Source organism: Dasypus novemcinctus, chromosome 5, assembly GCF_030445035.2.
Source record: "Dasypus novemcinctus isolate mDasNov1 chromosome 5, mDasNov1.1.hap2, whole genome shotgun sequence".
Classification (NCBI taxonomy): domain Eukaryota; kingdom Metazoa; phylum Chordata; class Mammalia; order Cingulata; family Dasypodidae; genus Dasypus; species Dasypus novemcinctus.
In genome coordinates this window covers 98,676,480-98,696,181 of record NC_080677.1, presented here as the reverse complement: position 1 = coordinate 98,696,181, position 19,702 = coordinate 98,676,480, and the positions used below count along the sequence as shown (strand labels likewise).

Genomic DNA, 19,702 nt, shown 5'->3' with positions numbered 1-19,702 from the left:
ATTCATATTTAAAAACCATATATATGCCACTTGCACAAATAAATTGCCAAAAAATTAAATTACCATTTTATTTTAGGAAAAATATATAAAGAAATTTTTTAATCAACCTTTTAAAAAACATAGAATTGGTGAGTGTAAAAGATGCAGCACCTATTTCAAACTCACCAGAAACAGATGTCTCCCCACCTATGTTTTTCAGTGAAAATGTGATCTCTCTACCCATAGTGCTTTCAGTTCCATAATTAAATTCAGTTGCATTGTTAATGTACTGTTGACATTAACTTGTATCTCATATACACAAGACTAGAAATACACATATGTTAACTTAAAACAGCTGCTAGGAAAATTACTACAATATGGCCAATGCTGCTTTTAACCATTATGTCCCTCTAATTTAAACATGATTTGCATCTGTAAGCACTTATTATATATAAAATTAAAGGAAGATTTATGACACAAAATGAATTTTGATGCTACATTAATATTGCATTTGACAATAGTACAGTAGAAAAAGAAAGCTAATAGAAATATTTTTCCAGATCAGAAGCCATGCCCCAGTGGCATGCATGCCTGAGGAACAAGGTCTGCATGACTGTCTCCACATACACCAAGCTCCAGTCAGTAACAACCCTCAACGGGACAATCATTACATCTTCTCTCCTGTCTCCCATATTCTTGGCATGGAAATCGTAGAAGATTTGGGATAGGTTATTTATGCCAAAAAGGCTCCCCTGCCTCATCCAATTGCCCCATTTCTGAATCTCTGATACCTGAAATTACACAACTGAATATAACTTACTTAATCTGCTCTTAAATCTTCAGTAGCCTTGTGAGAACTTGAGGAATGACGCTTTATTATTCACCTAGACTTGGGTATGACGTCTTCAGACTCTCCAGAGAGCAAGTTTTGCTAGGAGCAGGGCAGAGAACTCTTCAGCTCCAGCTGAGATGGGCAGGGGGGAAGGGGCAGGGGAGGTGGGAGGGTGCAATTCTGCAGCAAAGAGAAGCCCTGGAGCACAGGTAGGCCTGTGCAGATTGCAAGCCTTGGGGGCCCTGTGCCAGGATTCTGCAGCTTTCTGAGCTTGCTGCACTGAGTCTGTGCTGGAAGTTTCAGTAGCTCATACCTTCCCCAGCCACTTCTTTAGGGCCCCATCTTAGTCTAAGTGGCAAAAGGAGAATAAACAATTGGCAGTGCTATAGAAGGTAATTGTAATTTCTAACATAGCATTTTGTCAAAACCTCTTAGGCAACCTCTGTTGTGAGCACAATTTCTAATTCTAGAAAGTGTCAGCGTTTGTTAGTGTATTTGTTTTCTTTTTATAAAAATTTATCGGGTATCTTTTCTGTGCCAGACAATTTATTTCTAAACTGCGGATGCAAAGATTAAATAGATATAAAAAGGTTAAACAAGATATGATAATAATACTAAGCAAAAGAAGCCAGTCATCAAGGAGCACGTATTGTATGATCTTGTTTATAAGAAATGATCAAAATAAGCAAATCTAGAGACAGAAAGTACATTAGTGGTTATCAATGGCTGGGGATGGGGTGGGGGAGAAGGACGATGGAGAGTGACAATGTCTTAGTTTGCCTGAGTCACTATCACAAATACCACAAGCTGGGGAAACGGACTTGGCCCAGTGGTTAGGGCGTCCGGCGTCCGTCTACCACATGGGAGGTCCGCGGTTCAAACCCCGGGCCTCCTTGACCCCGTGTGGAGCTGGCCCATGCGCAGTGCTGATGCTGCTGATGTTGCTGATGCACGCAAGGAGTGCCCTGCCACACAGGGGTGTCCCCCGCGTAGGGGAGCCCCACGTGCAAGGAGTGCGCCCCGTAAGGAGAGCCACCCAGCGCGAAAGAAAGTGCAGCCTGCCCAACAGAAGCGGACAAGGAAACAAGATGCAGCAAATAGACACAGAGAACAGACAACCGGGGGAGGGGGCGGGATTAAATAAATAAATAAATCTTTTAAAAAAAAAATACCACAAGCTGATTTTGGCTTAAACAACTGGAATTTATTGGCTCATGGTTTTGAGGCTAGAAGATAACCCAAATAAAAATATAGGCAATCCCAAAAATCTGTAGCACTTTGGTGCTGGCTGCCAGCAATCCTTGGGGAAACTTGGTTTGTATTTCTGTCTATGGTCAAATGGCAACGTCCTCTCCTTTCTGGCTTCTGTGAATACTAGGTTCTTTTTTTTTTTTTAGGTTTTTTTTTTTGTCTTATCTTTTTAATGTTACATTAAAAAAATATGAGGTCCCCATATACCCCCCACCCCCTTCACCCCACACTCCTCCCCCCATAACAACAACCTCCTCAATCATCATGAGACATTCATTGCATTTGATGAATACATCTCTGAGCACCGCTGCACCTCGTGGTCAATGGTCCACATCATAGCCCACACTCTCCCACAGTCCACTCTGGGTTCTTTTTTAATGCCTCTAGTAATCCAAATTAAGACCTACCTCCATTCATATGGGCCACACCTTAACTAAAATTAACATCTTTAAAAGATCCTTTTTACAATGGGTTCACACCCACAGGAATGGCCTTACACTCAGAAAATGCCTAAGTTGGGGTACATAATTCAATCTACCACAGCTCTTGTTTGGGTGATGAAAATATTCTAAAATTAGGTTATGGTGATGACTGCACAACTCTCTGAAGATACCAAAAACCATTGAATTGCACACTTTACTTGGGTGAACTTTATGATATGTAAATTATATCTCAATAAAGCTGCTTAAAATTTTAAAAATAAACAAACACATGGGAGACGGATGTGGCTCAACCAATTGGGCTCCCATTTACCATATAAGAGGTCCAGGGCTCAATACCCAGGGCCTCCTGGTGAAGGCAAGCTGGCCCACGCTGTGAGCTGGCCCATGCATGCGGAGTGCCCGCTTATTTGGGAATGCAACCGCACACAGGAGAGCTGCCCTGCATGGGAATGCCGCCTTGCGAGGAAAAAGCCACCCCGCGCAGAAATGCCAGCTGACAGAGAGCTGGTGCAGTAAGATGACGCAACAAGAGACACCGAGGAGAGAATATAAGAAGACATAGCAGAACAGGGGAGCTGAGGTGGTGCAAGAGAGTAATCGGCTCTCTCCCATTCCAGTCCCAGGATTGGTTCCTGGAGTCACCAAATGAGAATACAAGCAGACACAGAAAAACACACAGTGAATGGACACAGAGAGTAGGGAATGGGGGGAAAGAGGTGGGGGGTAATAAATAAAATAAATCTTAAAAAAAAAAAAGAGTCCAAACTCTGCAGCCTGGTTAAAAAATAAATAAAAATAAACACAAGCAACCAAAGAAACTCAGTCCTCCCCTCATAGAGCATACATTCTAGGCGTTACAAAATATTAGAGATAAAGGCAGGTAAAGGGGTAAGCAGAATGTGAGGGGAGCATAAAGAAAGAACACTTCTTTCAGGTCTTGGGAAATCAAAGGAAGCTTCTTGGAGGAGATAGTATCTCAGTTGACAGAGGAAAGGTGTCTACATTAGACACCTTGGAGAAGAAAGATGAAGAGTCACTCTTAGGTCTTGAAGAGCTCAATTTAGCTTAAAAATAGGTAATTATAGATAATTTTAATGTAACGTGGTAAGTGCATGATAGAGATGAACATAGGGACCATGAAAGCAGCAAAGAGGGGAAATAAATCCAATCAGAAAGATGAGGCTGAATAGAAATTAGACTCTGAGAGGCTGTTATATTTTAAAATAATGGGCTGATGGACTGTGATCTTCCCAAGTGACCTCTACTCAGAGATACCATCTGCCACTTACAGGATTCATTTGAGCTGCTGCTGCTGTATCACTCCTCATTCATGTCAGCATTTTCCAGTGGGAAAGTCCTGCTCGATCAGAGACACTCAGAAAATCCATGTCATAGAAAAGAGGGTGAAGAGGCAGAATGCGTGGCAGGAATCCCAATTCAGAGTGGCTCCCACTAAGAGGACCATATTGACCCATTTATTTCCAGAAGGCCACAAGACTGCAAGACCCTCCTCCTTCCCCCAGGTTCTCCTTATAGTTTTAGTATTTGGAGACTTCATGCCAGTGCAGACCAATCTTTCCTAGCATCTTCTCATTCTGGTGATTTCGGAAGTTTGGTCACTTGTCACTTCCCAAGGGAAGTATCTGGCAGACACTGCCCTTAGCACAGTCCTCCCAGCTCTGCCACTCCTTGGCAGAGACCTTGAACCACATTCCCCACATGTCAGATGAGCATCTGGCAAAGGCATCTAGAGATAGAGTCCATTATACTAACACGTATAAATCAATGATAAGAGTAATGTTTTAAAAGAACTAATACAATGAGCATAAGTTTATATAGTATTTATTGCTTTATTCTATTGTATGTGTATATTTATACAGTATGAATTTTTGCTTAAAATAATCCAGCATTATTATTTCTGAGTCCTTATTTGACACAAACCAGGGAAGACTTGGTTTGGGCCCCAATTTTGGCTTTCTTGTCTGCAGAGGCAGCATAACAAATTGATGCTCAGCAGTGAGGGAAAGGCATTTATTTTCACTGTATTTGATAACAACTTACTAAAGATGACTGTCCAGAAATGCTGCCATGAAAAGAGAAATCAGCTTCAAGAAACTCAGTACTTCAAAGGTTTATGATGACTCCAGGAGACAGCAAAACACCAGTTAGGCCAATCACCCAGTTGAGTGCCCATTCTTTTCTGAGGAACTAGAACCTGAGATGCAACATCTGTATCAGCCTTATCACGGAATCCATAGATAATTCATGGAAGATAGCAGTTTATGTATAGGATAGGTGGCTAAGAGTTCAGGGTGTTTACCAATAACATGGCCCTGGAAACTCCATCCTATTAAAATGATTCCTGTTCTGGCAGGAATACTTTGTGCTAAGGATTGTATCCACACCCTTTAAAAAACATGCCATGGATTTTGCATTTCTAATGTGAACACTGAAATGGGTTCTCTTTAGAGGCAAGTGAGAACAGAGACCAGGTTTAACCCACTGGGTATGCACATGTGGAAACCAAAGAACCCAAGTCTGTGCCATTTGATGAATAGAGCTGTTTTAGGCTACGAAAGCATTGCTTCAATTTCCTTCCAATGATTCTTAATTCAGACCAAACTTTACCTTATAAGTTGAAGAAGTAGTAGCAAAGAATTTCATGCCCTGCCTATGATGTAGGCACCGATTTTTAACAAAAGGCTCATGAACACTTTTTATGCTCCTTTAAAACTCGAGAGTCCATGCCCATTAAAGCAAGTTTCATGTTACATATATTATGGCAAGGAGGAGAATGTACACATGTAACTTTTAAAGTATGTATTGTATTACATATTAAATGCACACAGAAAATCACTGCATAAGTACTATCTCAAAAGCCAAGGTAAGAATAAGTGGGAATTGTCCGAGCAACTGAAGGATTGTATGGCTGAAAAAAATTTAGTGAGAATGGGGTTTCTACTGCAGTTTCTTCACAGGTTGTCCTATATTGATGCTTAGAAGGCATTTTTTATTTTTCTTGATTATAAATAAGAAGCTATTATGAAAGTCACCTTTAGCAGCTATTTGGTTAATCTAGGTAATAATTTTGGTCCAATAAAGTTTTAAAATTATTGTTTACTGCTTCTTTGGGAATGAGACCCTTCAAAATGACTTGTTCATTAAGAAGAAATTTGAAGAGATGTTCAAGACCTGTCAAAGACAGATGGAAAGAATGCTCATAACTTTTATATACTCCCAAACTCAATGTAGGGAGGAATCTCCCTCCTGGAGTGAAAGCCTATGCCCAGCCTCCCTTTCAACCTTGCCCTGATAGTAATGAGCCTAACGGACTAACCTAAGCTACATTTGATGCAGTACTGGCATTTTGTACCATCCTTTCCTATTCATGTGTTTACCAAGAAAATTCTGAACCTCAGCTCTTTACCTATTAAGATAAGAAAATCTACTAGTGATCAAATAAACTCTTAAATCTAAATGGAGATTGGTGGATACATGATTGGACATAAGTTACAACATATGCCTGTTTTATTTTAATGTTTAAAACTTTTTCCTAATATTCAAATTCACAATTTAATTTTAAAAGCATGCAAGCTATAGATAAATAAAAATTAAATTATAGACTGTAAAGAATATTTAGATGTTGCTCTTGATCCAGTACACTAATATTTCAATCTACAAATAAAAAAGAAAATGAAAATACAATTCAAAAATATAGAAATAGGTCACTTTGATCTTTTAGTCTAGCACCATAAGCTGCTTAAATTGAAAGCATTACATCAACCAACAATAAAGTAAGAAAAGTTACTAAATAGTTGAAAATCGAACATACTTTATATTTATGAAACCATGTTGCTTCTGAATTCCTATGTATTAATATTCAATTATAATTACTTTGCTTTTTAAAATATCTAAATACTTTTATGGATTTTAGAGGAATTACTTTTTCGTATGATAAAAAGAATAATATGACACTACACATAAATTTCCAAGAAAATATGTTGGGTAGAATAATAAATGTCTACTCATAACATCATCTAAAATGCAATGTTTTCCCCAGATATATTATACAAAGAGTTTGAAAAAAAGACTTTAAGAAACTAAATGGAAACAGTTCTTTGCGAAGAGGGCTTTAGACTTAAGAGAAAATGCCAGTCAATATAAATCAGATTCAAAACCTAATTACCTAAATATGACCACACTGTTGGAATCTTTATTGTATTTTCTCTAAATCTGGGTGTTTTTGTGTTTATTTTTTCTATTGTTTGGGTTTAAGTATCTTCATTTACATTACAAATAGAATTTCAGATAAATGCTCTTGATAAGCTTTAATAAACTTTAAGAATTAATATTTTGATTGTGTATTGAGTATGTTAAAGAATAATAATCTGGCATTTAATAGAGCCATAAAGCAAAGTCTTGATGTTTCACCAAACATAAAGAAAATAAATGGTGCACCAATTTAGAAGGACTGCATGGTTTATATCAGTAGGAAAAAATGAGTTCTAAAGTCCCCTACACCAAGTGAATGAATCATAAAAGAAATATGGAGGTTGATAATAGCAGTTACTGAAGCAATAAAAACATGATAAAAGGCTTTTTGACAGTATAGAATCTTGGAAGCCCTGCCAAGTGCAAAATCTAGTTCTTAGTCACTGGCAGTATCCCACAGTCTTTAGTAGATCTTTGGGGTTTCTGACAAGTTTTGGTTCATCCCTTTAAGCTGAAGTGATCCATCAAAATGCCTTAGTTTCCAGGGACAATCAAAATCATCTGAACTTTAAATACACATACACACACACATACAAAATTTCAGTAGCATTCGCAGAGTGATTACACCTTGATCCAGTCAAAGTTGTAGAATCTTCTATGGTATGATTTTGCATTTGCATACTTGTTTTTGAAGTTATCAGCCCATTTGAACTTACTCAAAGTTATATTTGCTCATTTTTAAAAAACAATAATTCTAGCCACTGATTTTAAGGACACTTAAAAACTTTTGCTTGTATAGGAGAAAAATACACAGAGAAAAATATTAGATTCTGATTGTTTCAGCATTTGCTCAAATTAAGGACATCTGAAGATAACATGTAATAAGACCCTAACCATGGCTGCTTCTCTAGCCACTTAACCTTATTACTAAATTAGACACCTCCTTCCCCAAAGTATTACTGCTTTAAAATAACTCTTATTGGGTTACATACTTTCTGACCCATTTCTATATTTCTTCTTGGAATCCTTTGGTGAAACAGAACTAAAAGAAGAAACTTCAGATGCAAAAGAGCGCTATTTTTCTTTTATAAACAGCACCAGAATTATGTCTATTTCCAAACTCAGCAGTTTCTTCTAATGCTTTCTAAGTGGGTATCATTGTTCTGTAGAGAAGACTGCTAGGCATATGGGTAACTAAATGGGGAAGATTAAATGACCCAGAAGTAAACCTAATCAGCTGGCAGTGATGTCCTGGCTCTTTTTTTTCATATGCCCCATACAGGATCTTATTTGCCAATTTAGATGGCTTGCAAATAACACACTGCGCCTTTAAGCACACACACACAGGCACATATATGTTGCTTGGCAATATGTACATAATTTGCTTGGCAATATGTACATAATTATTCTTGACTTTTAATAATATAAGTGTTTTCTTTAGTTTAGTTTAATTTAGATTGGATACTAATCAACTCTCACCCAAAATACTATACCTTCTTGAACTGTTATACCTAAAAGGATGTTAAAATGCATACTCAACTTTTTTCCACTCAAATTATAAATTTGCTGAACACACATAAACACATGTGCACACATACATGCCCCTATTTCCCCAAGGTTAAAAAAATGTAATTTCTTCAATTAAGGGGTAATTAAAAGGATAGCTGACATTTTTTTTAAAAACAAGCTTATCATTATACTATGTTCAAAAGTTTTGGTCATCGTACAGCAGGAAGTTCATCTGATCATAAACTCAGAGTTTCAGGATTGGAAGGTACTAGAAAGTTGATCTTTTCTAACTATGCAAAATACTTGAATCCACTGCTAAGATCCTTGCCCAATGGTCATTGTTGGTATGGTTATATATCTCTAGTAAAAAGAAAACTAAGAGATGTTCTCTGAACACAGACTATTATTAGTTAGACATTTATTCATATTTATAATATTATTACAGTTGTTTCTAAAATCCACTATTATTTCAACAGTAAAGAGCTAAATGCCACACTAACCTCACTCAGAAGGTAATTACAATTAGGTTAACATAGTAAATCACATGAAACATCTATTGACCATAATACTGTTAAAGAGTATATATTATGCCAAAACAAAATAAAAAGGCTGCATAAATTGGCATCATTTATAACATTTTTCTTTAACTCATTGAAAACTTAAAAATAATGCATGCATACCACTATAGATACTACAAAAATCCTTCATTTTAAAGTTAATTATGTACCATTCTTTTACAAACATCTATCATCTGAAGGATGCATATATGCATTAAGTCAAGTGATGTTTGTGTTTAAATATAATTTAAGACAGTTAAATATAAGTTCATGTTTATCTTCATATAAAAATATATATAAAAATAGAGTATTTAAAGGAAGTGGATATTCATACTAAGGCATCGATCAAAGTAGTTTTATTTACTGCATGGTAATAGAATTGAGGTATTTGTACATTTGGTAATTTTAGCCATGTATTAAATTAACCCTCTCAGCTTATTTTTTCCCCTCAAAGGAAAAATAAACCTTTAAAATCAAATGTAACTGTGCGATATCTTGTATTTTTGAATATAGTAAATAAATTTCCCATTTCAAACTAAAAATATAGACGAGAAAGTTTTCAATAATAGAATTAGATTTGTTTGTATGTATACTGTCATTTTAATTAAAAATACTTTACCCCTATTCTAAATTTGGATTAGATACAATTGCTCAAATTGCTCAGAAAAATCAAAACACAATTGCTAGTCATGTAGTAATCTTCATGGATACATACAAAGGCTTTATAGAAATGATGTCTATGCATTTGAGACTGCCTAATCCTTTGCAAAATATTTACATATAATCTAATTATAATCTTATATTACATAGGTCTTTAGTAGCCAAAACAAAAGCTTTCTTAGGTAATATCATTAATGAAACATAATAAAGTAATACATGAGGAACTATAATTTGTTCCTTACTAAAAAAATCATGTATTTAATCAATTTAGACTGTGGTGACCCATCCAAGTTCACAGACTGGATAGGTGGGAATGATTGTGGAAAACAGGGAGTGCAAAGTTAAATATACTGTGTTTAACTGTAAAATATTCCACTTCCTATCTCTCACAGAAGCCCTTTGAATTCCCTTGTGGAGGATTCCTTTTCCTTTTTGTTTAATTATACAATTTTAAAAGTATAGGAAGAAATGTGTTTTACATAAGCATTGTATTAACAAAACCAAAGCCATTATAACGGCCACGTTTTCTCCTGATAAAAGACTTTAGTGCAATCCCTACTTAAATGGAATGTTATAGCTTTTTTTCCCTTTTAGTATTAGTGTAGAGAAGCTAACACAATACTTAAGAGCATTATCCCCCTTTTTCACACAATTCAAGTGTCTATAGTTCTCTTTACTATTACAATGCAATTGCTACTGGGCCTAAAGTGGTCCTAGTTTATAATTATGCTTCAAGTAGTATTTTTCTAGCTCTATCTTTCATTCTGAAACCAACTGTTTTTTCAGGCACATACCTTGACTTTATAAAGCTGTATAAAAAAGGTGTGTTTGAAAAAATATTTTTAGTATGTATGCATGGGTATGTATGTTTGTGATGCGTGCACGAGTGTGTGCTGTCAATCCAAAATACATGTGATGCGCAGGACATGGTTCCCAGGTTGTCTAGGTGAGTGGCTTGTGTCCAACTCTGAATTCAGTCCTCCTGCAGAGAGTCTACACAGTCCTTTTATGGGCACACATCCTGCTGAGAAGGATTTCAGAATAAACCTGATTAACTGGACCACTGACATGGTATGGTGATTGAAAACTTGTTACAGAGTCTTGCCGTAGTCGTTGGAGTTTGCTTTGATTGCTGAAATACTTTCCCACAGTATGATTCCTTGATTGTTTCATTGTAATAAAGTGGTATTCTTTGGATAATTTCGATTTCACTACCTGCAAATAAAGAGTAAACAGTGAGGCAAAACCACAGAATTCAAGTCCTACCTAAAGCAATATAGCTCACTCGCAAACTTGAACAGCATCTCTAGCACAGTGATGTCTCCAAAAGGGTGCAGAACTTGGGTGACATATTTCAAAATGCTGCAATGCTAATTTCTGCCACTTTTCTCACCTCAGGGATGCTTTTCCCAGTGAAACTAGACAACAGTTGCAGATGATTCCTCTACATGCTGCTGCTGCTGTGTGTGCACACATGTGTGTATGCGTGTGCACATGTGATTTATTTAGGTCAGGTGTTTACTTATGGTCTGACATGGCACCACAATAGAGAAAACACCAGTGTGTCTTTGCAGATCACAGACTCAAATATGGTACCCTAAACCTGTCATCATGGCATGCTCCTATAGAATGGCAACTAAAACTATTTCCAGAGAAAGGGAAAAATATTTCTTTCATTGCAGACCCATAAGCTGACTCTGTTACTGTTAGTGATTTCGTTTCTCTGGGTACCCAGTAAGTTGTGGAATCTGAAGGAGCAGCTTGTCTTATTAAGTTAGGAACTTTATATATATTTGTATGTATAGAGATATATATATTTTTTTGAGTAGGCAATACATCCATTTGGCTTAAAGCTTATAAATCATAAAAGGGTAGGTCATAATAAGATTCCTTCTCATCTCTGTCCTCCAAAATCCAGCCGCTCAATTCCCTCCCTAGAGGCAACATATATTACTGTTTCTTTGTGATCTTATTCACGGATATTTTATGAATATCCCCAGATATCAACACACAAAGAGACTGTATTTACAATTTTTTTTGCACATTTTACAAAAAGTTTCCCTAGTGGAATCCTCTAATTGTCAGCTTTAATCCCTGGGCTAGTAGCACTCAGGGTGTTAACACCAATGGTGGGAGCAGGACTGAGGTGGGGATCCAGAGAGAGATTGGGTGGGGGGATTGGAGAGTACGGAAGGAGAGAAGAGGAGGAGAGAGAATACTGGCAAAGATGTTTTGGGTGACTTTACAAAGGTGTAGGAATCTAAATGAATCGAAAATCACTGCTTGCATCACGGAAGGAGAGAAGAGGAGAGAGAATACTGGCAAAGATGTTTTGGGTGACTTTACAAAGGTGTAGGAATCTAAATGAATCGAAAATCACTGCTTGCATCACGGAAGGAGAGAAGAGGAGAGAGAATACTGGCAAAGATGTTTTGGGTGACTTTACAAAGGTGTAGGAATCTAAATGAATAGAAAATCACTGCTTGCATCATTGTAATGCATGTGTAAGCCTTTTTTTCTGATGGTATGTTAACATGAATTATTTATTATTGATGGCTAATCAAAGCCACATTAGCTCACATGGATTTTTAAATTTTTTGAGTGCTATATAATGCTTTCAGTACATCTTTTTTTGATCATTTATAAGATAATGCAAAGAAAACAGTTCCAAGAAATAGAAGAATTGAAAAAAGATCACATGATATCTATTTGGAAGATAAGTATTTTTAGTTCCATTGTGAGTGAGCATGAACCATTTTAGAAGAACTATTTGAAAAGAAATTCTGTAATGATCTACACCAAAATGTTAACAGTACTGGCCTTTAGGTGGAGGGACTATAGATGATTTTAAATGTATTCTTTGTAACTTTGATCCTGTCTTTTGTTAAAAACAATGAATGTGCATTACTTTATAATCAGAAAAATGTCACAACTATTCCTGTCTTGAAGAGAAAAACTCATGGTAATATGTTTCAAAACCAATCACACCCTACTAACCCCAAAGAAGTGAATTGTTTTCCTGAAACTACAGGAGGTTCGCTTTTCCAGACTAGGTCCTCACATAAGCAACTCTTAAGAAGTTCAGTGAAATCCATGCCGGCTGTGGTAAGGAATCTCTATGGATTGTAATTTAGAGCTGAGTCTGCAGTTAACCACTGATTAGTATTCCAGGTCTCAAGGTTGCAAGTTTTTTTATTATGTGTAGCTCTTTCCATCCTTGTTTGGTTATACTCTTAACTCTAAAGATGATAGGCTGGGGAGGTGCACCAATGTTTTCTTGAAGGATTTGTCTATTTTGGAGGAGTTTTATATTCACTTAGAGCAATATTAGTGATTATTATTAAGGAAGTATATTTAAGGAAACAGTTAAACATAAATATGACATTCAAACCTGAACAATATTATTCCAATATTCTGAAGCCAAAATAAGGTTAATTTTGTTTATATAATTTCCTCTTAAGTTCTGACTTTTGTAATTGCCTGATATTTTGCATGCTAATCACATGTAAAATAGAAAAAGGTCCATCCCTAGGCAAAAGGCTGTGATTCTTGAAAACTTTGTAATATTTTGCATAATTTCAGTAATGAATTTAATTTAGCATTATAAATATTGGATAATGCTAGTATAGATGCTTAAAACAATCTTAAATGTGAATCATAAATGAGATATACAAGAATAAATCTTTCCATTTTATTTGCTGAAGCGTAAATCTTCCACTGGGGAGTAGTGTCAATATTTTGCAAGCTCTCAATGGGAAGGTTGATGGTGTATTTCTATTTTTGAATTACTAAGGTTACTTTGCTAAAAGAGATGGGATGGTGGGGTGTCCCCTAACTTCTGGCGGTAGGGGCCAGATATCTCTAAGTGCTGAGGCACTCATTATGCTATTCAAGATTTACTCTGACACATTCATGCCAGTGATTGGCCTACCAACACTTAATTTAGTATCCTTTGAAAACTATTTTTGTAGGAAATAAAAGAAGTAAAATTTTCTAATTATTTTATTAAGCCAGCATCAACCTGACACTGAATCTTGAAAGCTGACAAAATGAGATAAAGAGGATTGTTACAATTTTGACTTGTCCACATATAGATACAAAAAGCCCTCCAAAATGCTATTGAGAATTGAATCCAGTACATTAGAAAAATTGTATATACCGCTAGTACATAAAAATTTATTTCAAGAATGAAAAATGCTTCAATATTATGCAATAGCTATTATAGGAGACTATCAAAATATGATTATTTATCCCAAAAACCCAAGGCAAGCCACTGAAAAAATAATTAGATATTATAAAAGTCATATTTTAAAAATTTATAGCTTTTCTGTATTCTATCAACTAATAAGAAATACATTAGAGAATATATCCCATTACAATAAGAAAACAATTTCACTACGTTCAACAGTGGTCTGTGGGATGCAGGTGAAGACTTCATCAAAAGTGTAATAAGACATAAAAAGAAAACATGAAAAAATGGGAAGACATACTATGACAAATCTTCCCAAGGTAATTAAAGTGCTTTTCCAGTTGTAACCACAGTGAGATATAATGGTGGTGGGGGACATGAGAAAGAAATTCTAAGAAGTATCTTACAGAATAAATGTAGAATAGCCAAGACCATTTGGGAAGGAAAACAACATCATCGCCAATGACAACAGTGATGAAGGGGGACTTTAAACATCAGTATGAATTGAATCAACTTACCAAGTGTTAGTTGTCACAAGCTTTGTTTTCCTCCCGCACTCCTGATTCCTCCCCTTATTTTTAGACCTCTCCAGTGTTCCTTTGGGGTCTCCTTTCCATGGTAAACACAGTCTCTTAGTCACTATCATAAATGAAAGTTTCTTTGACTTCCTTGCAGAAATGGAACCTTGGATCTCCAGGAGGAATTTGCTTCTTTTCCCCAGAGCCCTCTCCAGTGCAGGGTGTGGGAGGATTGGGGGGATGTTGGTGGTACTCTTCCTACCACATTCCAGAGGGTGCTGCTGGCCTTCTCTGAGCTCCCGTGTCACTTCAAAAACACCACCTCCCACCCCAGCATTGCTCCTGCTCTTTGGAGACATGCCGCTCAGCCATCTCTTCCTCTAACACCTCCTCACTGCTGCCATCCACCAACTGCCGGGGCACAGTTCTAATTTGTCATCATCCTAGGTATTTTTTGGATTTCTAAAAATCAGGTTTGATCAGTCATTCATAACCATTCAGAGTCTCTCAAGGGTGGGAGACAGAATGTGTGTGGTAGAATAGTATATCTTCTGGTGGGAGGATCTTAAGATTCAAACTGAGGGATTCAGTAGTATGTGGGCATGTGTATCAAACCGATGGGCAGGCATTCCTGCTATGTTCATTTAGTTATGGGGGCCGAGGAGCTTTCCGGGGAAGACCCTAAGCTCTGCCTTCTATGCAATTTCAGATACATCTCGGCATGCCTCATCTCTAGAAAGTGAGATTACTTGATAGATATGTATAGTCCAGGAGACTGCAGATCCTTTTGGGAGAAAACTTATCCTAAAGAGAAAAACATCCAGGCATGATTGCTTTGTCCCAGTTACATCACCTGTGCTATTGGGAGAAGGGGGCAATTTTAAGTTCAGGGTGACATCTGTATTTCAGACTGACTGGCAACCCATTCCGCTTTATATTCATGTCTAAGTGCCATAATAATCAAAAGTACAAGTAAATGCTGAAGTCAGTTTTTCACTCAACAGTATAACTTTTTGGAGCCCAGACCTTTGGGAATCCTCTAAGAATACAGCTTTATGGAGAGTTGGGGAGATTTGGAACACTGAGGTCCTAGGGTAGCCAGCAACAGAGAGGGATGTGCCTGCAGAGCAGTGAGAGAGACAGTGTGCCATGGTGAGCCCCTGGAGCAGCTGCCATGTGTGTGCCTTGGGGAGGCAACAAGAAATTAGAGGTTGCATCACTGTGCCTGACCAAATAGCACAAAGAAGCTGTGGGCTTGTCTTGAAGCATATGTCAAGCCCCTCTTGGAGAGATCCTGAAATACTTGCACTAGGTTAGAATTCCAGTGTGAGCAGGTGTGGGCCAGAGTCAGGGTAAATGGGGTAATGTACATTATATTGAAAGTGTCTGTGTATCATCTGCAACCCCAGAGGCCAGAAATATGAATCCATAGGGCCTAGTTCTGGAAATGGCACATATTTTGTACTCAAAAAATTTTTGTTAAACTAACCACTATATTTTACCTTGTACTTTAGTTGTGTTCTTGTCTAGATAAGATTTTTTGTTTCTTTGTGAGCAGCAACCTTAAGCATTGTGCTTGCTAGAACTTGATGGCAAAAAATGGCTTTCTTAATGACCAAGTGTAAGTGAAAGTCAACATCAAGATAGAATAGGAATATTCATTCTGCAGATCAAAGTGAATTTCATAAACTACTCCTTTTTCCTAAAAATGTTTATGGAAAAATAAGGTAGTTCTAAATAAAACCTGATGTTATATAAATCTAGGGGATATATATGTTGACAGCCTAATAGTGTGGGACTAAAATCAAGAGTATATGTTTAATATGTGTCTGTATACTAAACTGTTAGTATAGTTTCCAGTGGAGAAAGAGGTGAGAGTTGGAAGGGAGTGTGGTATAAAGGAAGGAATTTTTTTAATATATATACTTTTTTATTTTTTTAATTTTTTAAAGAGCAAGAATTTGTGTAATTCTTTTGTAATGAAAAAGCAGTAAAAGAAAAAAATGATGCTCTATATTGTAAAATTAAAATATAATGATTTCTTTTTTCCATCTAATATGTCTTTCTGTCTTCAGAGTCCTCTGCGTTAGGAAACACATGGAGTAATTCAGATATGGTCCCTACCCTCAAGGGGACTATATAAAGACACATGTCTAAGATACTTGAAGTAAGAACAAGAATGGAGTGACTTCAAAGACATTGTCTGAGGCAAGCTCCTCAAGGTCAGGCCCCATGTTGTTACCATGAAATAAATAGTTCCTTAGTACGTTAAGGAGACAGTGCTAATTTATGGTGGGCATGATCATCTGTTCACACTGCTATTATTTCTTTGAACTTATTTGTAAAACTCAGTGTCTGGCATTGCTGTCAAACTGCTATCTCTGAGTTTCAAAATATTACCTTGTTTTACTTATCTTATAGGCTCTAAAGTGGACGAAAGGAGTTAGCTATATTTTAAGGCTTGGAAATGCTGTATAAGTGAAAGATGTTTGATACCTGTGTTGTGAAGAGCTAATTACTCCTTTCCTTTGATCTCATGTATGGAAATGTGCCCACTTGGGTTGTTCCCAAAATCAGAGGACCATTTGGGATTATTAAAATCCAACTGAAGTGTCAAATACAGTGTTACTTTGAAAGAAAACTGTTAGCAAAACAAATTTCAAGTTAACTCTGGGGCATAATAATTATAGTAAACAAACAAATAGGAGCTATTTAGAAAGCATTTGTGAAACATTTAGGTCCTGAAAAAGACAGTAGACTCTAGATATTTGTGTAGACAAGTCACCTTGATCAGAGACAATTTCTAATAATTTGAAGCTTCCAAATGTTTCTCAAAATGTGGGTACAGATGATTTGATCATTGAGAAACATACCTACCTAGAGAGGAAAGGAAATACTTTGTCTGGTCAATAATACATACATATATGATTTGGCTAATGTTTATATTATTTTATTTTTATTTATTTTTATTTTTTATTTTTTTAAAGATTTATTTTTATTTATTTAATTCCCCTCCCCTCTCCCGGTTGTCTGTTTTTTCTGTGTCTTTTTGCTGCGTCTTGTCTCTTTGTTCGCTTCTGTTGTCAGCTGCACGGGAAGTGTGGGCGGCGCCATTCCTGGGCGGGCTGCACTTTCCTTCGCACTGGGTGGCTCTCCTTACGGATGCACTCCTTGCGCATGGGGCTTCCTACGCAGGGGACACCCCTGTGTGGCAGGGCACTCCTTGCGCGCATCAGCACTGCGCATGGGCCAGCTCCACACGGGTCAAGGAGGCCCGGGGTTTGAATCGCGGACCCCCCATGTGGTAGACGGACGCCCTAACCACTGGGCCAAAGTCCGTTTCCCTATATTATTTTAAATATATGTGTTAAATGACAATTTTTTTTCCATTTTAAAAAATCTGAAGAACTACCTTCTCTTTAGTTTTTTTATTGTTTATTTTCTTTTTGTGGATTTGCTGTTTCTAATTATATTTTAAATAATGAACCAGATGTAATTGCTTATATATAAAGGATAATCGGTCTCATAAAGTATTGTGACGACCTTTAGTTCAGCATTGTTCTATAATTACAAATTTAAGTCCTACAATAAAAATTTTTTTCTCACAGGATGTTCAAGTTTGGGTTACTTTATATGTAGCAATAGACTCTCCACCCCCCTTTTTTTTGAATTGTCTTTTTTTAAAAAAGATACATAGATCACAAAAAATGTTACAATAAAAAATATAAGAGGTTCCCACCCCAATCCCCACCTGCCTACACTCCTCCCCCATCAATAACCTCTTTCATCATTGTGGCATATGCATTGCATTTGGTGGATACATTTTGAGGCACTGCTGCACTGCATGGCTTATAGTTTACATTGAAGTTTACACTCTCCTCCAGTCCATTCAGTGGGTTAGGGCAGGATCTATAATGCCCAATATCTGTCCCTGTAAAACCATTTAGGACAACGCCAAGTCCTGAAAACCCCCACATCACATCTTCCCTCTCCCTGCCCTCAGCAACTACTGCGGCCACTTTCTCCACATCAATGCTACAATTTCTTCCATTACTAGTCACAAAAGTTCTATAGTAGAATACCAGTAAATCCAATCTAATCCATATTCTATTCCTCTATCCTGTGGACCCTGGGAAACATATGAAAAGATGCTCAAAATCACTATGAGGGAAATGCAAATCAAAACTACAACGAGATACCGTCTTACTCCCATAAGACTGGTGGCTATTAAAAAAACAGAAGACTACAAGTGTGGGAGAGGATGCGGAGGAATGGGAACCCTCATCTATTGTTAATCATATTGTTTTATGACTCAGAGTAACAAGATTTGTAATTCTGTGCTTTGGACTATAGAAGTAACTCTTACTTAAAATATTTCTTACATGCTAAGAGATTTCCCAAGTTTATGATTGTAGATTTGTCCAGAATTTTGTATAATTAACATCTTGGCACACCGACAATTTAGAGAGCATACAAATGGCCATGATTCAACTTGACTGGTTTTGACCAATAGTTATTGTATGACTTCCCAAGCAAATGAAAATCTGTTACAAATTACACAACAAAACTAACATTGAAACTTCTACCATTAAACTCATGTAACTTCAACACTCAAAATTAATTTCACGTAAGTAATCACCAGACTGAGTATATTACCATATAAATGAACTGATACATCTAAAACAACTTTGAATTTTCAGAAAGCTAGTACAAAAATGGAAGGCTTGGTGAGTTGGAAAAGTGTTAGGCAGATTACAAACAAATGCTTTTCCTAAAACAAATCTTGGACCTGAGTAACACTCAAGGTACTTCTGATTCATGCTTATGGGGGCAGTCTGAACAGGAATGAGAGTGATGGCTTCCTAAGGTTGGAAAACATGAGATTGACCAGGTAAAATGTGCTAGTGTAGTCTTTTTTTAATGTAAATGTATACTATTGAATTACTTTTTGTTTGATATAGTCGTTCTGCCAACAGGACATTCTAACCATGATCCAGTCACGAAATTTAGGACCAGCTAAAAAAGTAACCCAAGAATTCACAGAAGTGTAATTCAAATGAAGTGACAAACAATAGCTAGAAGCCAGTCTTTATAATTCATAATTCCATTTCAGGACATCAGGCAATTTTGTCAGATGATAGGGAATTCTTTCATTCACTCCCTCACCCAAATATTTAATTATGGCCACATGAACATAAGCCATGTTTTGATTGAAGGGAGTCCAACCTCTGAATGGGTCAAAGATGCTGAGGATTAGGGGGGCAAGACTAAATTTTCCTTAGGAATGAGGTGTTTGGTTTTTTTTTTTTTTTTTTTTGCGTTTCCAGATTTGTAATCAGCATATTTTCTTAGTCTTTTCCCACCCCCTCCAGCCCCCGCAAACTTTCTTAGTCTGACATCTGAGCCTATTTAACTCCTGTTCCTAGCCAGAGCTCAGCCCTTGGCTCTGTGTACAAATTCTGCTCTGAGGTGTGGAAATTGATTTTAAGGAGCTACAGATCAGTAGTTTACCAACTGAATGTTAAATTCTCCTGTCGGCTTTATCTTGCACT

The 19,702-nt window shown here is 36.9% G+C and overlaps 1 protein-coding gene across 13 annotated transcripts in view; it reads right to left on the bottom strand.

The window, feature by feature from the left end:
• Positions 1-8,627: 8,627 nt before the first annotated feature.
• The window catches only part of CPED1 (cadherin like and PC-esterase domain containing 1), a 290,477-nt gene continuing 279,402 nt past the window's right edge, over positions 8,628-19,702 (bottom strand). For 12 of the 13 annotated variants that reach the window (XM_058297272.2, XM_058297280.1, XM_058297277.2 and 9 more), the window contains one exon: positions 8,628-10,658. In XM_058297272.2, the coding sequence (XP_058153255.1) occupies positions 10,437-10,658 (222 nt within the window). In that variant the 3' untranslated portion in view covers positions 8,628-10,436. The remainder of the gene's footprint in view (positions 10,659-19,702) is intronic. The other variant, XM_071215250.1, reaches the window with a different exon arrangement.